The 22364-nt window shown below is 44.0% G+C and overlaps 2 protein-coding genes across 3 annotated transcripts in view; one reads left to right on the top strand and one right to left on the bottom strand.

The window, feature by feature from the left end:
* Positions 1 to 22364, top strand: part of LOC135255947 (T-lymphocyte surface antigen Ly-9-like) — a 227919-nt gene that overhangs the window by 70505 nt on the left and 135050 nt on the right. For both annotated transcript variants that reach the window (XM_064337785.1, XM_064337786.1), the window contains exons 4-5: positions 9313 to 9600; positions 9986 to 10249. In XM_064337785.1, coding sequence (XP_064193855.1) covers positions 9313 to 9600; positions 9986 to 10249 — 552 coding nt within the window. The remainder of the gene's footprint in view (positions 1 to 9312; positions 9601 to 9985; positions 10250 to 22364) is intronic.
* Positions 1 to 22364, bottom strand: part of LOC135255946 (titin-like) — a 222530-nt gene that overhangs the window by 86464 nt on the left and 113702 nt on the right. The window contains exon 11 of the mRNA XM_064337783.1: positions 21816 to 21949. Within this exon, the coding sequence (XP_064193853.1) occupies positions 21816 to 21949 (134 nt within the window). The remainder of the gene's footprint in view (positions 1 to 21815; positions 21950 to 22364) is intronic.

Below are 22364 nucleotides of genomic sequence, written 5' to 3'. Positions count from 1 at the left end.
CATTAGCACATTTCGATCCCATCCCCTTATTAGCTGCGCGCAATTCAGCGTTTTCGGCGCTCAGTTTTTGTAAAACCGACTGCATTTCACTGAGCTGTTTGCTAATCTCCGAATATGGAGATGTTCTTTTTAATGTTGAGTTGCATTCCCTGGCAATATGTCCTTCCTTTCCACAAGCATAACATAAAATTACCCCGTTTGGGTTAAACAAGGGGGCCTTTCACCCTCGCTTGTCTCACATCCTCCGGCACATAACCTTCATTTTTCCACGACACCGATTTACGAGTATGATTCGGGCGTGATGTGGTCTCGGCCAGTGCAGCCACTGGTTGCTTTCTAGATTGGTTAATGCTGAGATTCATGTTATATAGCTGTGTCATTTTTGCTACGATATCTGCGTATGCGGCATGCGAATCTATATGTAGCGCCAAAGCCCTCCGAGTATTCGAATCGCTTTGTGCAATCAATGCGGATTTGAATGCGGGATCCTGTTGTGTTAAACCAGCGATGCCACTATAAGACGAAAAGGCTTCCCATAGGCGCGCCGCATATGCGGCCGGGTGTTCAGAAGGACACATCACTACTTCCCTTATCTTTTCCCAATCCACAGCACGAGTGCCCAAAATGTCCAACAACCCCGTTTTCTGCGTTGTTGGTTGGCCTCCCGATTTTGTATGTCCAGTGGAAGCGCACTAGCAAGAGCATGGGGTAAACAAGCAGACAAAATGACACATGCGTCAACATCAGTCAATCTATGTAGGCCGACCATACGTTCCAAATTCGCAAGAAACTCTACCGGATCTCGCTTTGAGGGAACAAATGCACCAATACTTTTTACGAGAGCCTCAATCTCGCTCGGAGACAGCGGCTTTACAGTGGTTGTAGTGGTTACTCTGTTTCCCCCTTCCCCCGGTATAATAGTAGTGGTCTCGTGAACTGGCGCTACGGGGATTTTAGGGTACGTAACGAACTGCCATCCCCACCAGAGGTAAACCTGTATTTTGTGCGTCACTCCAAACCGCGCCGTCACTTTCCTCCCGAACCCGGTTCCCCGGAGCGTTACTATTCTTCTCATACAAGTAATCGCACGTACCTCGTACGCTTTTTAATTCTGTCTGCGTAGCATAGAGTTCACAGTGGAGCTCCTCGTTCTTTATGTGTAATTGAGCTACCTCCTTGCGCAGATCTAGCTGGATTTCGGCATTCAAATTCGCGTTAAGTTGATGGCTTTGTAACGAGGTCAGAAGCTCACCAGTTTGCTGTCGCAAATTTTCATTCTCTGCTTTGAGAGCATCCAATGTTTTATTGCCTAATTTGTAAGAAGCAAGGACGCCTTTCAAAACCATTGCAACCTTACTTTTTTTCCTAAGTTTATTGGTCGTGTTCCTATCAAATTGGAAGGCAGCCCATTCATACGGCTTTTCCTGGTTCTCTATTCCCTCCAACATATCTGATTTGCCGTGCTTAGCAATGTACTGAAGAATAAACGATTCCATTATCATAGATTCTCTCAGTTGTTCCCACTTAATAAAGAGTTAGGAAAGCACCCTCGCACCACCTCTGTGCGCAAAAACCTCTATTTCCCAAAACAGCAATCGGGCTTGCTGATTCGAACCCAAAAAACAATTCCAAATACGTTACGATACGTTAATCACCGCAACCTGGTTCCGTGCGTTGAACCAAAATTAAACTTTATATTCCAGTTGCTTTAGGAATATTTTATACACCTACTGTATGGTTCAGTACCTCGAACCAACAACGCTATTCCAATTACTTTAGGAACGTATAGCTTGTCGCGTACAAATCCTAGCCACAGTCCGTCGGGCCCTATTCAGTTACTTTAGAATAGTTCGTCGATTTGCAAGCACAAAAACAGGTTCAGTACGTCGAACCAACAACTCTTATTCCAATTACTTTAGGAATGTATACAGCTTGTCGCGAACAAATCCTAGCCACAGTCCGTCGGGCCCTATTCTGTTACTTTAGAATAGTTTGTCGATTTGTAAGCACGAAACAGGCAAGTTGCGTTAGTAACTTGTTAATTCCAAACAGTTCCCTATACCCAGTACGTCGGCAATTCAGTTGCTTTAGAATTGTTGTTTTAGAGAAATGAATGGACTTAAACCCTGCAACTTCTACTGCACCTTACAAACAAAGACTACTACCAACAATTTCAGTCAGGAAACCTCCTTTCCTTGTAGGTTCTTTGAAGACGTGAAACTGAATTAAAAGTGGAAGCTGTATCACGAAAGATGATACTCACCGTATGGGAAGCTGATGTCAGGAATCTCCCCTCTTTTTTTTTCAGCTCGCGTTGGGCTGGCTCGCCAATGTAAGAAAAAATAAGGTTCCGGACGAGAAAATCTTGGTCTTCGTAGAAACTGTCTTTATTGGCAAAATATGGCAGCAACAGAAAATACACGTAGCATGTACTCTGGGAGCATCGAAGTCAAAATGCACCCCGACTGTCTGTCTTGGCCTTCTTTTAAGCTGTTAGTTGTGATTTGATTAGTGGTACCAGTGATGATTGGTGAGTGAGATGATTAGTTTCTGTCAAGAGTCACACAATGCCTTAGCAACTCTGCTTTGTTAATCACTCCCGAGTCAGTTTCATTCACCCTTCTCCCACTCCTGGCTGATTGTATCAATATGGCACTGTCAGTCTTTACAGTGATACTGAAGTCTTGTGAGCTGTGAACTAAGGCTTTCTTTCATCAGTGGGCCCAAGTATTGCGTTTTGGCACAACCTCTGTATTGAAGATTTGTAGTTGAACTAAAAATCTTACACCACTGTACTGACAGAAAGCTTGTAATTACCACTTGAAAACGATGCAACAGTGAGATTCTTGAATAAAAACGGTTGACTAAGCCCCAGGCAGCCACAGGGCTTAATACTAGCTAGCTTAGCTTAACACAGCTAGCTTAATACTCTCACCTTTCTTAGAAAAAAAATCTGTTATATCCTGGGCTCCTGATCTGCTCCTGGCCTTTCTTTCCTTCTCCACTCTTTTTTACCGTTCCGATTTATGTTTCTGTTTTGGCATTGCGCTTCTCTATTAATAACCTGCTGGCTGCTGCTGCAGTTCGGGAGCAATAAGGTTACACGCAAATTCTCAAAAGAGGAACAAACCATCGACAAAACCATTTTTTTAAAGAAGGGAGTTATTGCTTGAAAATAGAAACTTCTTTCATCAATATTGTATGATTTTGTGGCTTTGTTTTAACTCTGATGCATTAGTATAAGTATTAGTTAGGTCTATGCATAATAATTTAGTCATAGAAAGGGGGGCCTACATAATAGGCTACTGGGGGGTTTTGTGGGCCCCCCCAAGGGTTGTGGGCCCCTAGAATTGTCATCACCTTTTACCCCTAAACGATGGCGCTGAGGCTCCTAATTAGATTGCTGAACACGTCCTTAAGTGCTTTAAGTTCCCTTAAACTAATTTGCACAATACAGGTTTGACTGGTTATCATTGTCTTTGTTTTTGAATTCTTCATCTATCAAATTATTAGATTTAGTGGCCAGGTGTCCACACTTTCCCCAATTAGGAACCTGTTGATTTGCCTCAGTCTTTATTTTGATTAGTTAAACAGTTTTTTTAGCCTCTTTATGTAATCGTCTACAATCGTCTTTATGGCATGCATAGCCATTTCAGACACAAGGTGGCTTAAGTGGGCAAATAATCCCTCTTACATGAGAAGCACCTAATTAAGGAAAAATAATAGCTTGTTACAATTCCGGGATTGCAATTGTGGTTGGAACGAAAACCAGCATACACAGTGGGCTCCCAGGACCGAGGTTGAGAACCACTGGTTTAAACCATGCAAAGGATGAATACAAACTACTCAACTCAAATCGTCCTGATTCCTACCTTGCTTCAGTTTTTTGAAATTGGCAAATTATGACATTCTAGAACTTGTGAACCTGCAAATAAATTGCAAGCCTGTCTATGAGGATGGTTTCCGCACCATGCAGAGTACTGTAGTATAACTTTAGGGTGTCTTTGCTCCTCACAACCCAATTTATCTGCCTTTGTGCTCATTTACACTAGTGGTGCAGAGCTCTACACAGGATGGTCTTGTGCAACCAAGTGTGGTTCAAAGATAGGCAAAAGTAAGTGCTATATCTATGAACAAACTGTGGATGCCTCCTTCACTCATATGGCTGTTTAGGGCAAGCATGGGAACACGATTCCTGGAGAGCTGAATCTGTTTCTCAATTTCATACCAGCTACTGCTGTTAATTACAGAATAAAACTGACAATTTATGTAGTCAGACATTTTCTATACATTTTTTATAAGTGCACAAACGAAAGCTGAAGGCAGCTCTTCCCACTATGTGAAGTATTTTATTTCAGTCTAATCCATGACTGAACTGGCATTTGTGTTAACACCTAATTATCTAACTGAGACTGGGGTAAATGGTGGAAACACAATGCCCAGAAACAGATATGGCTTCCGTATAACAAATGTGGCTTCTGGCACAAGGGTTGGAGTGGTTAGTGATTAGCTTCAGGACCCTGTCTCGGGTGTGTTTAAAATACAGGTCACATTAAATCATGTATTTTGTGGGCAAAGCATTAGTTCCAGTCGACGCAGAGTTCTAAGGCATTAATCCCAGACTTGTATTACTATACTTCAGCCAGTCAGACGCGTTTTATCTCATGCAAAGACGAGCTATGGCATGACTTTTTGTACCCAATTATGTAAGATGCTGCTGATAAGAGTGTCTACCAAATGAGTATAAAGGACATCACTGGCATCTGTGAGTAACTGTCACTCCTCAGGGTGTAATGCTGGACAGCGTTACCCTGCATTGCAGCGCTGCAGATGTGCCGCCGTGGTTTTGTTTTGCCAGAGGATTCGCTTACGCTGTGCTGACGTCACAATGAGCCGCGTACTCCAAGTTGCAATACGAAATTCCACCACCAGAGGAGCACACTGCTCAGAAATGTAACTACTTTGGCGATCTCAAGAATGCTTTCTTTGTGCTGACGTTTGAACTTGTTGTTTATCTTGGCCTTCATTGGATTACACTTCAATTACGGGTACTCAGACGTAGTTGAAACATATAGGCTAGTTTTCATAAGAGCAGTATCACTGGCATATTCCTCTTATGGAATAAGAAAAGAAAACAGACCAAAATAGTAATACATAACCTAATACTTAATTTTAAAAAACTTTCATACTTTGCACACACACGACCCGCCCACCTACCACACCCAATGGCATTCAAGCATTAATTTATGGGTTGACCATGAACACACCATTGCCTGCAAAAAAATAAAAATAAAAAACTGAACCAAATGTAAAATGCAGGCGTACAGAATTGAATAGCCTACAGTTTGTGATCCGTTGACAAAAAACACGAGGAAAGCATTGCTTGTTTTGTATAAGTTTGAATTTTCTGCCGGGCCAAGCTTTTGTTAAAAATCAGTTTTTCTATTATTTCTATTTTCACAGCATATGGCATGTTAGTCTACTGGTCAGGCTCTCATTACCAGCACACTACAATGACGGAAAGAACGTCTGACAGTTAAGTAAGTGTTTTACCGACTTCAGCTAAAATTCTGCGAAAGTTCTGACTCGCTGCGGCTGCTCGATTTTTTGCGGTAGTGCCCCTACCCTGCCTGACCAAGTACAGCCGCGACAACCGCACCATGTTTACATCAAAGCGTCCTTAAATACACTTTCCCCAGACACAGTGACATCAAGTATTTGTGATGTATCGTGTTTGGTAGGTTAAAATGTACAAACAATATTGTTCACTTTAGTGGCCGCAAATTAAATACGAAAATGTATTTGGTTTCCCAAAAACATGAATTAAACAATCTGAATTATGTCGATAACAATGGTCGTTAAACTGTGCATTTATTTGCTTATAAACGATTGTGCTTCTCCGCGTTGTTTCCGGTTTATCTTCTTACCAATGTGGAAACCAGCTGAGGTGTCAATTTTGTGCTTCTCTGAAGAAGAGCTACTTCCGGCGTTAAAGACACGGTCTATAGTGCGATCTTATTTCGGCTGGCCGCTGAGAACCACGTGTTTCCCTGATAAGACTGGACGCTGAAACCAGTTTCACACTAGTAGAACTGTAGAAGATGGGGAGCTGTGTTCTCTACAGGGTTGTCCCTTTGTAGCGTCCCGCCGCCTGTGGTGTAGGCTTGCAGCACTGGGGTCTTTAACCGCAACAGGCTAACGGCGCTTTGTCAGTATTAACAGGTGTTTCTTAACTCACGCACGTACGTTTGGAAATGTTCGTTGTACACAAGGGGGCATTTACCCTGCAGGGGCGTTTGACTGCAGTGAGCTCCACCTTGACCAGTGGTACATGCAGCAGCACAAGACAGAATCAAACCTGCAAGCCTTCACTCTCACAATTTGGGCACATTTTTATTGGGTACATTCATAATGTCAGCTAAATGCAAATCATAGAGCTTTCCCTTATGATCTCATACACACACATACACACATGCAGTATTTTGTGGCCATTTTTTACTATTTTGTGTGGGAAAATGTTTGTGTGTGTGTGTGTGTGTGCATGCATAAGTGAGTTTGTGGTGTGATGTGGTAGGGTGGGGTCTAAGAAAGCAGTTTAGATTCAGGAAGTCCAAGCTGCAGTTTCGGCCAGTGAAACCCTTATTTCAGAGCAACATGAGAGCAGCCGTTATTCTGTTATATACCTGTTTGATTGCAGGTAGGACGCTGTTATTCTGTTATATACCTGTTTGATTGGAGGTAGGACCCTGTTATACTGTTATATACCTGTTAGAGTGCAGGTAGGACCCTGTTATTACATTACATTAGAGGCATTTAGCAGACGCTCTTATCCAGAGCGACTTACACAACTTTTTACATAGCATTTTGCATTGTATCCATTTATACAGCTGGATATATACTGAAGCAATGCAAGTAAAGTACCTTGCTCAAGGGTACAACGGCAGTGTCCCTACCCGGGAATTGAACTTGCGACCTTTCGGTTACAAGCCCAGTTCCTTACCCACATTGCAACACTCTGTCCTGTTATACTGTTATATACCTGTTAGAGTGCAGGTAGGACTCTGTTATACTGTTATATACCTGTTAGAGTGCAAGTAGGACTGTTATACTGTTATATACCTGTTAGAGTGCAGGTAGGACTCTGTTATACTGTTATATACCTGTTGGAGTGCAGGCAGGACTCTGTTATACTGTTATATACCTGTAAGAGTGCAAGTAGGACTGTTATACTGTTATATACCTGTTAGAGTGCAGGTAAGACTGTTATACTGTTATATACCTGTTAGAGTGCAAGTAGGACTGTTATACTGTTATATACCTGTTAGAGTGCAGGTAGGACTCTGTTATACTGTTATATACCTGTTAGAGTGCAGGTAGGACCCTGTTATACTGTTATATACCTGTTTGATTGGAGGTAGGACTCTGTTATACTGTTATATACCTGTTAGAGTGCAGGTAGGACTCTGTTATACTGTTATATACCTGTTAGAGTGCAAGTAGGACTGTTATACTGTTATATACCTGTTAGAGTGCAGGTAAGACTGTTATACTGTTATATACCTGTTAGAGTGCAAGTAGGACTGTTATACTGATATATACCTGTTAGAGTGCAGGTAGGACTCTGTTATACTGTTATATACCTGTTAGAGTGCAGGTAGGACTCTGTTATACTGTTATATACCTGTTAGAGTGCAAGTAGGACTGTTATACTGTTATATACCTGTTAGAGTGCAGGTAGGACTGTTATACTGTTATATACCTGTTAGAGTGCAGGTAGGACTGTTATACTGTTATATACCTGTTAGAGTGCAAGTAGGACTGTTATACTGTTATATACCTGTTAGAGTGCAAGTAGGACTGTTATACTGTTATATACCTGTTAGAGTGCAGGTAGGACTCTGTTATACTGTTATATACCTGTTGGAGTGCAGGTAGGACCCTGTTATACTGTTATATACCTGTTAGAGTGCAGGTCGGACTCTGTTATACTGTTATATACCTGTTAGAGTGCAGGTAGGACTCTGTTATACTGTTATATACCTGTTTTACTGCAGGTAGGACTCTGTTATACTGTTATATACCTGTTTTACTGCAGGTAGGACCCTGTTATACTGTTATATACCTGTTAGAGTGCAGGTAGGACTCTGTTATACTGTTATATACCTGTTAGAGTGCAGGTAGGACTCTGTTATACTGTTATATACCTGTTAGAGTGCAAGTAGGACTGTTATACTGTTATATACCTGTTAGAGTGCAGGTAGGACTGTTATACTGTTATATACCTGTTAGAGTGCAAGTAGGACTGTTATACTGTTATATACCTGTTAGAGTGCAAGTAGGACTGTTATACTGTTATATACCTGTTAGAGTGCAAGTAGGACTGTTATACTGTTATATACCTGTTAGAGTGCAGGTAGGACTCTGTTATACTGTTATATACCTGTTGGAGTGCAGGTAGGACCCTGTTATACTGTTATATACCTGTTAGAGTGCAGGTAGGACTCTGTTATACTGTTATATACCTGTTAGAGTGCAGGTAGGACTCTGTTATACTGTTATATACCTGTTTTACTGCAGGTAGGACTCTGTTATACTGTTATATACCTGTTTTACTGCAGGTAGGACCCTGCTATACTGTTATATACCTGTTTTACTGCAGGTAGGACCCTGTTATACTGTTATATACCTGTTAGAGTGCAGGTATGGCTCTGTTATACTGTAATGAACCTGTTAGAATGCAGGTAGGACTCTGTTATACTGTTATATACCTGTTTTACTGCAGGAAGGACTCTGTTGTCCTGTTACATACTGTGAGCTTTATAATGTCTGGCACAAAGACATACGGTGAGCTACCAATTACAGAGGAGGAGTTATACTGTTATATGCTTGTTAGGGAGGGAGGTCTTTTTATATGTGTTTTGGTTAGTAACGTGTAACAGGTGCATTTTATGTATATCTTAGCCAGGTCTGATGTCTGGTTCATTTGTTTTCAAAAATTCATGAATAGGCACAACATTTCCATAACAACAGAACCATCTCCTAACAACACAAACTGCATTGCATCTTTTCTGTAGCTGATCTGTTAAACAGACCAACAGCAAAGGTAAACTAAAATTACCTCCCATCTCCCATTCCTGTTTCCCTCCTTCCATCTCTCATCCCTCTTTCCTGTGTATCTCTTTCCTTCCCACTTCCTCTCTCTTTTCCTCACTTTCTCTTCCTCTCTACTGTCTCCCACACTTTCTCTCTTTCCCTGCATCTTTTCTTCTGTTTCTCTCCCTCCCACTCTCTCCCTCTGTCCTCACTCTCCAGGTGTGCGCGTCTCCTCTGTCCAGTCGAACATGCTGAACGGCATTGTGGGACAGACGGTCATGTTCCCGGCTGCAGTGAAGGAGATCGACTACATTGTCAAAGATGGCAGCGTAATTGCGAAGGTGGTCAATCAGACCATCCAGCTCACCAATGGCAGCTACGGCACCCGGCTGCAGTGGAACAGCAGCACTGGACTCTTCTCCCTGACTGACCTGAGGAGGGGGGACTCTGGAGGGTACAGTGTACAGCACAAGGATGGCACTGCAGCCTACCAGCTGGTTGTGTGGGGTGGGTGTCTCCGCCTGGCAGTACTGCACTGTGCTGAGGCAGCTGTGTGACGTGATTTACCTTCACTTATTGTACGTCTGCAAAATAGATAGAATGTAATGTATGTGCATGTGGAGTCACATGAAAACCAGGCAGAGACAACAGGAGCCCATCTCTGGAGGGAGTGTTGAAGTACAGAGTGGAGTTAGGGGTCAGTGTTGAAGGCTCACACACTGAGTGGAGTTAGGGGTCACTGTTACTGGTCAGTGTTGAAGGCTCACACACTGAGTGGAGTTAGGGGTCAGTGTTATCGGTCAGTGTTGAAGGCTCACACACAGAGTGGAGTTAGTGGTCAGTGTTACTGGTCAGTGTTGAAGTCCCTCCCTGCTGTTGTATCTCTGCACAGATCCAGTACCCAGACCGCAGGTGTCCAGCAGGAACAAGATGAAACCCAACTGCAGTGTGCTGTGCTCTGTGGAGAATGGGAGAGAGGTCACCCTGTCCTGGCACAGAGAAGGGCAGACACTGTCCCACACCAGCAGCCCTAATTTCAGCTCCCCCCTGTCCCTCCCTCTGGAGATGGAAGAGAACAGCGCCCCCTACAGCTGTGTGGCAACAAACCCTGTCAGTAATAAGGCTGTCACAGTCAGACCTGAAGAGCACTGCTTCGGTGAGAAACTGTGAAGCTCTCGTATTAAACAGTGAAGGATGGAACTCCAGAAGGAGACTCCAGAGCCATACTGATCAATGCCGGTTTCGTTATGCATACTTGCATACTTGAGTTCTGCATTCTTCCAAGCACAGCTAATAGCCACGCTTCATAGTACGTGGGAATCTATGATTCAGTTTTGCTACAATTGAAACACAACTGACAATGTCAAATCTAGCATCAGAATATCTTTTACCAAAGAAGAAAAATAAAAGTAGAGTTGTGCAACCACTTTATTGGTTACCGGTTTGAAATCAGCATAACTCAATGCTTCTTAAGTGGGTTTTTCCAGCTACTCTTTTAGAAAAAGCTAATTGAATGAATGATCCAATTGCTGATTTTTTTTCCTACATCAGAATTGTTAGGTGATGTTAAGGCGCTATTAAGGCTAGCAATTTATTAGCTAATCTGCTGTATACGTAGTAGTTTCTTGCAGTTATTACCACTGTCAATTAAGGGGCTATTTAATATTGAATCATTTTCATTACATATATCATAAATATATAATAAAAATTGTTCTTTATTGTTAGCTAACTTGCTATTGATAAGTTACTTTTGAGACAATTACACATACAAAACCTCTTGTTCTGCTGGTGGCTACAAAGGTGAATGATCGTTGCAATGTTAAGTGCAATGAACTCTGGTAATATGTTGTATTGATTCAAAAAATCTGGTTCTGACAAGCACAGAATTGCATGTGCATATCCAAGGATTTTAGTGGGTACTTTCTGTTTGCATACTTGCAGTTAAACATTTATCTGGAACTCAAGTAAATATAATGAAACTCAACCATTGTGTGTGTCAGTGGTGGTGTGTGTGTGTGTGTGTGTGTCAGTGGTGCTCTGTCAGTGAAGCTGTACCACGTCAGTGATGCTCTGTGTCAGTGAAGCTGTGCCATGTCAGTATTACTCTGTCAGTGATGCTGTGTGCGTGTCAGTGATACTCTATGTCAGTGATGCTGTGTGTGTGTGTGTCAGGGTGTGTGTGTCAGTGATGCTGTGTGTGTGCGTCAGTGATGCTCTGTGTCAGTGATTCTGTGTGTGTGTCAGTGATGCTGTGTGTGTATGTGTGTGTCAGTGGTGCTCTGTCAGTGAAGCTGTACCATGTCAGTGATGCTCTGTGTCAGTGAAGCTGTGCCATGTCAGTATTACTCTGTCAGTGATGCCGTGTGTGTGTGTGTCAGTGATGCTATGTCTCAGTGATGCTGTGTGTGTGTGTGTGTCAGTGATGCTCTGTCTCAGTGAGGCTGTGCCGTGTCAGTGATACTCTGTGTCAGTGATGCTGTGTGTGTGTGTGTGTGTGTGGTGTCAGTGATGCTGAGTCTGTCAGTGATACTCTGTGTCAGTGATGCTGTGTGTGTGTCAGTGATACTCTGTGTGTGTCAGTGATACTCTGTGTCAGTGATGCTGAGTGTGTCAGTAATACTCTGTGTCAGTGATGCTGTGTGTGTGTGTCAGTGATGCTGAGTGTGTCAGTGATACTCTGTGTCAGTGATGCTGTGTGTGTGTCAGTGATACTCTGTGTCAGTGATGCTGTGTGTGTGTCAGTAATACTCTGTGTCAGTGATGCTGAGTGTGTGTGTGTGTGTGTGTCAGTGATGCTGAGTGTGTCAGTGATACTCTGTGTCAGTGATGCTGTGTGTGTGTGTCAGTAATGCTGTGTGTGTGTGTCAGTGATGCTCTGTGTCAGTGATGCTGTGTGTGTATGTGTGTATCAGTGGTGCTGTACCATGTCAGTGATGCTCTGTGTCAGTGAAGCTGTGCCACGTCAGTATTACTCTGTCAGTGATGCCGTGTGTGTGTGTGTGTGTCAGTGTTACTCTGTGTCAGTGATGCTGTGCTGTGGGGTCTCTTACAGAATCTGTGTCGAAGCCTCATATTACATCAGTAGCTGAAGGGGGCAGAAGCTGCTCACTGCAGTGCTCTGTGCAGAATGGGAGACAGGTCACCCTGTCCTGGAGGACAGAGGGACAGAGACTGTCCCAAACCAGCAGTCTGAGTCTCAGCACCCTGTCCCTCACTCTGGAGATAGAGGTGTCCAACTTCACCTACACCTGTGTGGCTAAAAACCCAGTCAGTGAGGAAAGAACAGCTTTCCACCCCACACAGGTCTGCAGGCCGAAGGGTAAGGAGCAGCAGCCTGTAGGGAGGAGGGTAAGGAGCAGCAGCCTGTAGGGAGGAGGGTAAGGAGCAGCAGCCTGTAGGGAGGAGGGTAAGGAGCAGCAGCCTGTAGGGAGGAGGGTAAGGAGCAGCAGCCTGTAGGGAGGAGGGTAAGGAGCAGCAGCCTGTAGGGAGGAGGGTAAGGAGCAGCAGTCTGTAGGGAGGAGGGTAAGGAGCAGCAGCCTGTAGGGAGGAGGGTAAGGAGCAGCAGTCTGTAGGGAGGAGGGTAAGGAGCAGCAGTCTGTAGGGAGGAGGGTAAGGAGCAGCAGCCTGTAGGGAGGAGGGTAAGGAGCAGCAGCCTGTAGGGAGGAGGGTAAGGAGCAGCAGTCTGTAGGGAGGAGGGTAAGGAGCAGCAGTCTGTAGGGAGGAGGGTAAGGAGCAGCAGTCTGTAGGGAGGACGTTAAGGAACAGCAGTCTGTAGGGAGCAGTGAAGGAGCATAGACCCATAACGACACTGTAAGTAGGTGTGACATTTTCTCTCTGTCTGTGTCTTTCTATCTCTCGCTCTCTCACACTCTCCCTCTCTTTCTCTTTCTCTCTCTCTAGGTCATGGTTCCCATGATGCTCTGCTGTATATAATGTTTGTGTTGAGGCTGGTGGAGTTTGTGTTGGTGACCCTGGCTGTCGGTCTTTTAATCCATCAGTACAGAAAAGGAAGAATTCTTACTTTGCCCAGGTAACTGCACCTGTCACTGTTACAGACTTCCTGTCTTATACCAGCAGTAATAATGTTCTTATACCAGCAACATTAATGTTCTTATACCAGCAACATTAATGTTCTTATACCAGCAACATTAATGTTCTTATAGTAGCAACATTAATGTTCTTATACCACAACATTAATGTTCTTATACCAGCAGTAATAATGTTCTTTTACCAGCATTATTTATACTCATATACCAGCAGTATTAATGTTCTTATACCAGCAGTATTAATGTTCTTATACCAGCAGTATTAATGTTCATATACCAGTAACATTAATGTTCATATACCAGCAGTATTAATGTTCATATACCAGCAGCATTATTGTTCTTATACCAGCAGTATTAAAGTTCGTATACCAACAGTATTAAAGTTCTTATACCAGCAGTATTAATGTTCATATACCAGCAGTATTAATGTTCTTACACCAGCAGCATTAATGTTCTTATACCAGCAGTATTATGTTCCTTCTCTGACCATGTTTCCCTCATTGGTTGCAGCACTGAGAGGAGAAGACGAAGAAGATCTTCTGAGACAGTTACAGAGCTGTAACACAAATGTACACATGCAGTCACCTTCATAACTCACAAGTCAATCAGAAATGGTTTGGCACATTGTTTGCAGCACTGAGAAAAGAGACAGGAGATATCAGGAGGCAGACACAGCACTGTAGACACAGGCACACACACACACACACCGGCACACACATGCATGCACGCGCACACACACAGGCACGCATGCACACATACATACACGCACACACGCACACAGACACACACACGCTCGCACACACACCCTAACACATACATACACACACACACGAATGCCAATTTTCCATTTAACTTTTAAAATTTGCTATGAATTATGAGTACCTGTGTATTGTACACAGTATGGCAGCTGACTGTGTAATGTAGAATGTAGTGAGTGATGATCCAGCCAAATAAACAAGGGCATGATCTTTCTGCAAACAAACCAAACAAACCTGCAGTGCTTTCACCGAAAGCTTCTATTTATTTGGGAAAAATGTGTAAATGTTTTGTTAAATGTAAAACTTCTGTACTTAAAGGATTAAATGGTAACATACTGACACCTTTTATCCTGCATATTTTATTTTACATTTTTCTCCTTGGCTGCTTCTTGCTGTGGTTCAGCAGGAAAGAGGAACAGCTTTCAGACAGCGTCTGATATTCCGGTACTCTGCGTTACTGAGTGGGTATTTTTAACTGTGTTTTCACCCTGCAGTTCTGCAGCTGAGCTGCGCAGTCACTGTGTCAGGAGTGCCTTTCATGCGCAGCTGGAGCAGGCAGACTACTGCACAGCTAATGACACACCAAGGGAGAACCTTAACACACACATACAGCAGGAGAACATTAGCACACACATGCAACAGGAGAACATTAACATTGCATTACAGGGATTTAGCAGACGCTCCTATCCAGTTGTTATAAATGTATCCATTTATACAGCTTGATCTATTCTGAAGCAATGCAGGTTAAGTACCTTGCACAAGGGGACAACGGCAGTGTCCTTCGGTAACAAGCCCAGTTCCATTACATTACATTACAGGCATTTGGCAGACGCTCTTATCCAGAGCGACGTACAACAAAGTGTATAACCATAACCAGGAACAAGTATGACGAAACCCCTAGAGAGAAGTACCGGTCCAAGTGCAGGGAACAACCGCATAGTTCAACTTGGACCCTGAAGTTTAAACTGATTAACACTAACACAACAAGAACGGCAACAACACAATCTATGGAAAAAATACAAGCAGTAGTTAAGACAGTTAATGCACCTAAGTCACCTACGAAACAGCTGCCTAGTTACAACCCTAAGCTTACACACAGGGGGAGAACATTAACACACACATACAGAAGTAAAATATTACCACACACAAACAGAGATAGAACATTAACAGACACATACAGCAGGAGAACATTAACACACACATACAGAGGGAGAATATTAACACACACATACAGAGGGAGAAAATTAACACACATACAAAGGGAGAACATTAACACACACATACAGAAAAAGAACATTATAGAAAAGCTTAATAACAAATTTAATTCTACTGTTGCCATCCTTTTGGAGGGCACTATATGTCAGTCCGTATGGCAAGCCAATCACTAATCTTGACTGTGAGTCATGTGACCTTAGTCGCATGCTTGATATTAAATAGACCCAAACACAGAGAACAAAGCGGTATCTTAAAGCACTCAGAATGTGGCTGAATGATTAACTGAACTCTGATTGATCAGTTGGCCCAGTGAAGATATTCAGGGATTGTTCCAGAAGCTGGTGTCCTAAATGAGTGCCCATAACAGCGGAGGGAGCTTTAAATATAGCACACTACACACTGTACGCTGGCCCTGTGTGTGGCCCTGTGTGTGGCTCTGTGTGTGACCCTGTGTGTGGCTCCGTGTGTGGCCCTGTGTGTGTCCCTGTGTGTGGCCCTGTGTGTGGCCCTCTGCATGGCCCTGTGCGTGGCTGAGGGCTGGGAGTGTGTGGAACAGCTTGACAGAGAGCTGGGGGTGTGTGGAACAGCCTGAGAGAGAGCTGGAAGTGTGTGGAACAGCCTGACAGAGAGCTGGGGGTGTGTGGAACAGCCTGACAGAGAGCTGGGAGTGTGAGGAACAGCCTGCACAGAGAGCTGTGAGTGTGTGGAACAGCCTGACAGAGAGCTGGGGGTGTGTGGAACAGCCTAACAGAGAGCTGGGAGTGTGTGGAACAGCCTGCACAGAGAGCTGGGAGTGTGAGGAACAGCCTGCACATAGAGCTGGGAGTGTGTGGAACAGCCTGACAGAGAGCTGGGAGTGTGTGGAACAGCCTGCACAGAGAGCTGGGAGTGTGTGGAACAGCCTGACAGAGAGCTGGGAGTGTGTGGAACAGCCTGCACAGAGAGCTGGGAGTGTGTGGAACAGCCTGACAGAGAGCTGGGAGTGTGTGGAACAGCCTGCACAGAGAGCTGGGAGTGTGTGGAACAGCCTGACAGAGAGCTGGGAGTGTGTGGAACAGCCTGACAGAGAGCTGGGAGTGTGTGGAACAGCCTGCACAGAGAGCTGGGAGTGTGTGGAACAGCCTGACAGAGAGCTGGGAGTGTGTGGAACAGCCTGACAGAGAGCTGGGAGTGTGTGGAACAGCCTGCACAGAGAGCTGGGAGTGTGAGGAACAGCCTGCACATAGAGCTGGGAGTGTGTGGAACAGCCTGACAGAGAGCTGGGAGTGTGTGGTACAGCCTGCGTGTGAGGAAGGTGCCATTCCAGCACATGCTTACAGAGTATTTCAATATTATCATCTCAGCTTCAACAGCGGGATCAGAGATTATGTCATGTAGTATCAGCAATGGCCACAAGGTGGCAGGTGGTGATCAAATATTGGGAATTAGGTTGTAAACGCACAGGGCTTGCTCCATCTGCTTTCTGATCTGATCAGAAAGATCAGTCTCCGTTTGATTCAGCTCTTAGCTCTAAGATTAGACACAGGCTGTTCGGAAATAGCAGGAACACAGCCAACCAATCGCCTTTAGAGTGCATCCAAGCAGGAACACAGCCAAAGAATCGCATTTAGAGTGCATCCAAGCAATCGCAGGCCATTGAGTGACATGACAGGAAGGTCATGTGACAGCAGGACAGAATCCAGCGCTGGCAGAACACAGGAAGCGCAGTGGGGTGCTGTAACTGTGCAGAACACAGGAAGCGCAGTGGGGTTCTGAAACTAGAGACAACTCTCACTTTCTCTCAAACTCCTCAGCAGGTTATCTCCAAAAAATGCACTAAGAGCTGCTTTTAATCAAAGCTTGGATTCGAAAATGAGGGGGAAACAATGGTGAATAACTATTTCACATAGTAATGCCCAAATCTGTTACAACTTGTACAAATAATGTTACAGGATAAATGTAAACGTATGTGTCTTATTCACAAGTGATTCTAGACAAAAATGATTTAATAAAGCACAGATTCTACCCAATGATTTCCTGTTTGTCTCTTGTTCAGAACACCCCTGTCATCTACAACAGGAAGTGGAGCCCAGACCTTGGGTGCACTCCGATCACTTATTTTTCACCTCCTTTCTTTCTTTCCTTCCGTGTTCTTCTAGTATGGAAGGCAAAACGAGTCAAAATACGTGAAATTGACATCTGGGGCTCATTCCATTCCCTTATTTTATTCCTCCTTGTCTCCGAGGTCCTTGACTGACTCAGAAATCGATCGTCATCGTTAGAACAGAGAGATGCCCAAAGGCTGCGTTTGGACAAACTCACTGCTCTAAATGACACAGCTGCCCAGGGCTTCTGACAGTAGGGCAGAGACCGCGGGCAGCCAGGACATGGGCCGCCAGTTTGGACCCAATCCACCACTGAGCGGATTCACAGTAGGGCTGAGACTGTTTCAGCTTGGACATGGGATGCCAGTTTGGAGCCCAGCCCACCTCTGAGTGGAGATCAGTAAAGCCTCCCTTACTGATCTGGGTTCAGTTTCAGCTCTGATTTGTACACAGAGCCTCCAGATAGGTGCTGACACTTGGGGGGGTGTTTTATGAAGTAAGATTACTGAGTTAGCCAGATAACTGCGCTGAGTAAAACCCTGAACAGCTCTTTTTACTTCAGTCCATGTTCCAGCTTGGCATGAGTTCCAGGTTTTACTCAGTCCAGTTATCCAGCTAACTCATTTATCCTGCTCTGGGAAACAGGGTCCTGCATTTCATTTGAAAGACGTTTTACAGTACGGCTGCTAGTCAGCCAGTTACTCAAACCCACACACGTAACACACACACACAAAACACACTCATAAACATTCTTTTATTTGAACATGAGCCAGTTATAAATGTGAACATTATCACAAATGAAACATATGACCATAATCACTGTATGTAACGCACAGACACAACTAAAAAGTTTCAACGTGTAGCTTAAAATCTGTAATAAAATTCAGTAGCATTAAGTAATCCCCACTCTGATGGTTCAGAATTAAAACATCTGAGAGACAGGTGCTCCATGTGTGTCAGTCAAGTGACAGACTCACCTGTTGTGTCATACATGTAGACAGATAGGTACTGATATGATACTGAATTAAACTATAAAAAGGCAGTTATCATTAAAAACACTGAATTAAACAGGCAATGGAACAGGTTTTCGCATAATGGTGGACAGAGATACACTCATGTCTGTGGCAGCAAATCTTCAGTCTTGAATACAAACAGCTTCATAAAGATCATACGGAATAATACAGAGCTCTACAGGCAACAGTTTATGAAATTCAGAACAATTTAATCCAGTAGCAGTTAGAGCTTCACACATATCACTGTAAATTAATCTATTATAAATGGAGCCTCTTTCTAAAGTTATCATTTTCCACGAATCACATTAAATAAAAGCATTAGTTGATCTGACAAATTAAATGTCTTCAGATATGAATGTGGAACATTTATTCTTCATGGTATGCACAGATATTACATAAAGTGGCCAGAAGTCAGTGGGAAGTCATAAAAGCCTAATTAAAAACAATCAGCTATTTGCCTCAGTTCATGACTGGGACTGGGAGAACAGCCAGAGACAGAGGATGACTGGGACTGAGAGAGCAGCCTGAGACAGAGGATGACTGGGACTGAGAGAGCAGCCTGAGACAGAGGATGACTGGGACTGAGAGAACAGCCTGAGACAGAGGATGACTGGGACTGGGAGAACAGCCAGAGACAGAGGATGACTGGGACTGACAGAACAGCCTGAGACAGAGGATGACTGGGACTGGGAGAACAGCCTGAGACAGAGGATGACTGAGACAGAGAGAACAGCCTGAGACAGAGGATGACTGAGACAGAGAGAACAGCCTGAGACAGAGGATGAATGGGACAGAGAGAACAGCCTGAGACAGAGGATGACTGGGACTGGGAGAACAGCCAGAGACAGAGGATGAATGGGACAGAGAGAACAGCCAGAGACAGAGGATGACTGGGACTGACAGAACAGCCTGAGACAGAGGATGACTGAGACTGGGAGAACAGCTGCAAAACATCAGAATTTCCTGCAGAACTGACTCATCTGCTGAAGAGAAACAGGAAAAAACCTATGAGGACCCTCTGTGACCTTTGACCTTCGACCTTAAGACCTGAAATTCCTGTGAAAAGGGGAGGAGAACATTTATGAAACTCATGAATAAGTGGCCAGTTATACTGCATGTCTTTATGGGGCAGTTATGCTGCATGTATTTATGGGGCAGTTATACTGCATGTCTTTATGGGGCAGTTATGCTGCATGTATTTATGGGGCAGTTATGCTGAATGTCTTTATGGGGCAGCTATGCTGCATGTCTTTATGGGGCAGCTATGCTGCATGTCTTTATGGGCAGTTATGCTGCATGTCTTTATGGGGCAGTTATGCTGCATGTCTTTATGGGGCAGTTATGCTGCATGGCTTTATGGGGCAGTTATGCTGCATGGCTTTATGGGGCAGTTATGCTGCATGTCTTTATGGGGCAGTTATGCTGCATGTCTTTATGGGCAGTTATGCTGCATGTCTTTATGGGGCAGTTATGCTGCATGTCTTTATGGGGCAGTTATGCTGCATGGCTTTATGGGGCAGTTATGCTGCATGGCTTTATGGGGCAGTTATGCTGCATGTCTTTATGGGGCAGGGTAGATGCTGGGGCTGCAGCAGGCTACAGTGAACATGGGAATCTCATACCTACCCACTCATCCAGAGGTCACAGTTCATTCTCACTCAGCAGGCTCAAACCAGGTGACTGCACAGCATCACAATCAGCACCAGGCACAGACTCCACATTTTAGACCCCTCTGTCTGCCAGATACCCACAAGAACAGATGAGAAAGGTGAGAATGGGTGAGAACAGGTGAGGACAGGTGAGAATAGGTGAGGACAGTTTATTATGGTAGACTATATGGCCAAAAGTATGTGGACACTCGAACATCACACCCATATGTAGTTTTTGAACATCTCATTCCAAAACCATGGCCATTAACATGGAATTGATCCCCGTTTTGCTTCTAAAACAGCCTCCAGTCTTTCAAAAAAGGCTTTCTACTAGATTTTGGAACATACCTACGGGGATTCCCTTCCACTCAGCCACAAGAGGATTAGTGAGGTTGAGCACTGATTGGGCGATTAGGCCTGGCTTGCAGTCAGCATTCCAATTCATCCCAAAGGTGTGATGGGGTAGAGGTCAAGGCTCTGTGCAGGCCAGTCAAGTTCTTCCGCACCAAACTCGGCAAATCATTTCTTTATGGACCTTGCTTTGTGCATGGGGGCATTGTCATGCTGAAACAGGAAAGGGCCTTCCCCAAATTGTTGCCACAAAGTCGGAAGCACACATTTCTTGAACATGTCACTGTATGCTGTAGCATTAAGATTTCCCTTCACTGGAATTAAGGGGCCTATCCCAAACCATGAAAAACAGCCCCAGACCATTACTCCTCCTCCACCAAATTACAGCTGGCACAATGCGTTTGGGCAGGTAGCATTCTGGCATTCGCCAAACCCAGATTTGTCCATTCAGACTGCCAGATAGTGAAGCGTGATACATCACTCCAGAGGACGCATTTCCACTGCTCCAGAGTTCAATGCCGATGTGCTTTACAGCACTCCAACTGACGCTTGACATTGCACATGGTGATCTTAGGCGTGTGTGTGGTAGCTCGGCCATGGAAACCCATTGCATGAAGCTCTTGACGAACAGTTCATTTGCTGATGTTCTTTCCATAGGTAGTTTGGAACTCTGTAGTGAGTGTCGCAACCAAGGACAAATGATTTGTACGTGCTATTTACATCAGCACTCAGTGTTCCCGTTCTGTGAGCTTGTGTAGCCCCCCCGCTTCGCGGCTGAGCTGTTGTTGCTCCTAGACGTTTCCACTTCACAATAACAGCACTTACAGTTGACTGGGGCAGCTTTAGTCAGGCAGATATCTGATGAACTGACTTGTTGGAAAGGTGCCATCCTATGACAGTGCTATGTTGAAAGTCACTGAGCTCTTCAGTATGACCCATCCTACTGCCAGTGTTTGGTATGGAGATTGCATGGCTGTATGCTTGATTTTATGCATCTGGTAACAATGGGTGTGGCTGAAGTAGTCAAACCAACTAATTTTTTGGCCATGTACAGTATTTTTATGTTTTTTATAGTTGATAAAAAACCTACTGGGAGTGGGGGTGAGTGGGTGTTATCTTCCACCATTGTTTCCTCAATGCATGTCAATGCATCAGCAAAAACAACGAAATGAGTTTTATTATGTTTACCTAATTACAATTGTTTAATTTATTAATTAATTTAATGTTTCCTGCAAATCTATTTTCTTTTTCAAATATTTTGGGACTATCACTAGTCAAACTGAAACAAACTGTAACCCAGTAGTAGTGCACTTTTAAATAATGTATTTGGCTTTGGATACGCCCCTTCTGAACAACTCACTTCAATTTCAGAGAACTCATGGAGGTCAAAGCTCAATTCCACTGAACAAGGATGATGACAGAAAGTCATGTGATGTAACAGTGGAATCAGACATTTTTACACATTACGCATTACAGCCACCCACAAGAATAATCACTGATTGTGATTTTACAGTCTTCTCTCATTTAGTAGTAGTTGCAGGTGTAAACAGGTGTGCACAGGTACAGAAAGATGTGAGCAGGTGTGAATGAGGTGCAGTAAGCTCACCTGTGCAGTGGGCCCCCACAGTGAGAGGGTCTGATGTCTCATTACTGACTGAGTTCCTCGCCTCACAGGTGTAGATGCCGCCCTTATCCACAGTCTGAGGCAGATGCAGATGTGGAGCACTTTCCACAGGCGAGGTGACGTAGGGCTTCTTCTCACTGTTCTTGTACAATGTGAGGGTCGCTCTTACCACGGCACACAGTATAGTGCAGCGGTATTCATTATGAGTGACATTGAGATGGGGTTTTAATACAGGAACTGTGCAGAGAGAACAGAGTGAGATTACACTGAGAGAGAATACAGCACTCAAACACCTCATTAATGCAGAATAATTATGAGTCAAATATGAATCTGAATGATAACCTCTTTCTAACAAGCATAGGACCGGAGCATACAAACTGAACAATTTGATTTTGTTATAAAGTTAATCAAATCTAAAAGTGAACTGAACAGGTCAAATATATACACAGATGAACATTATTTAACTTTTGCCCAATGTGACCGGCAGCCTGCATTACTGTGATTATGACTAGGGTTGCAAAATTCCGGGAA

This window comes from Anguilla rostrata, chromosome 5 (genome assembly GCF_018555375.3).
Source record: "Anguilla rostrata isolate EN2019 chromosome 5, ASM1855537v3, whole genome shotgun sequence".
In the NCBI taxonomy this organism is placed as follows: domain Eukaryota; kingdom Metazoa; phylum Chordata; class Actinopteri; order Anguilliformes; family Anguillidae; genus Anguilla; species Anguilla rostrata.
The sequence above is the reverse complement of the archived record's forward strand: the minus strand, read 5'-3'. Positions and strand labels throughout refer to the sequence as shown.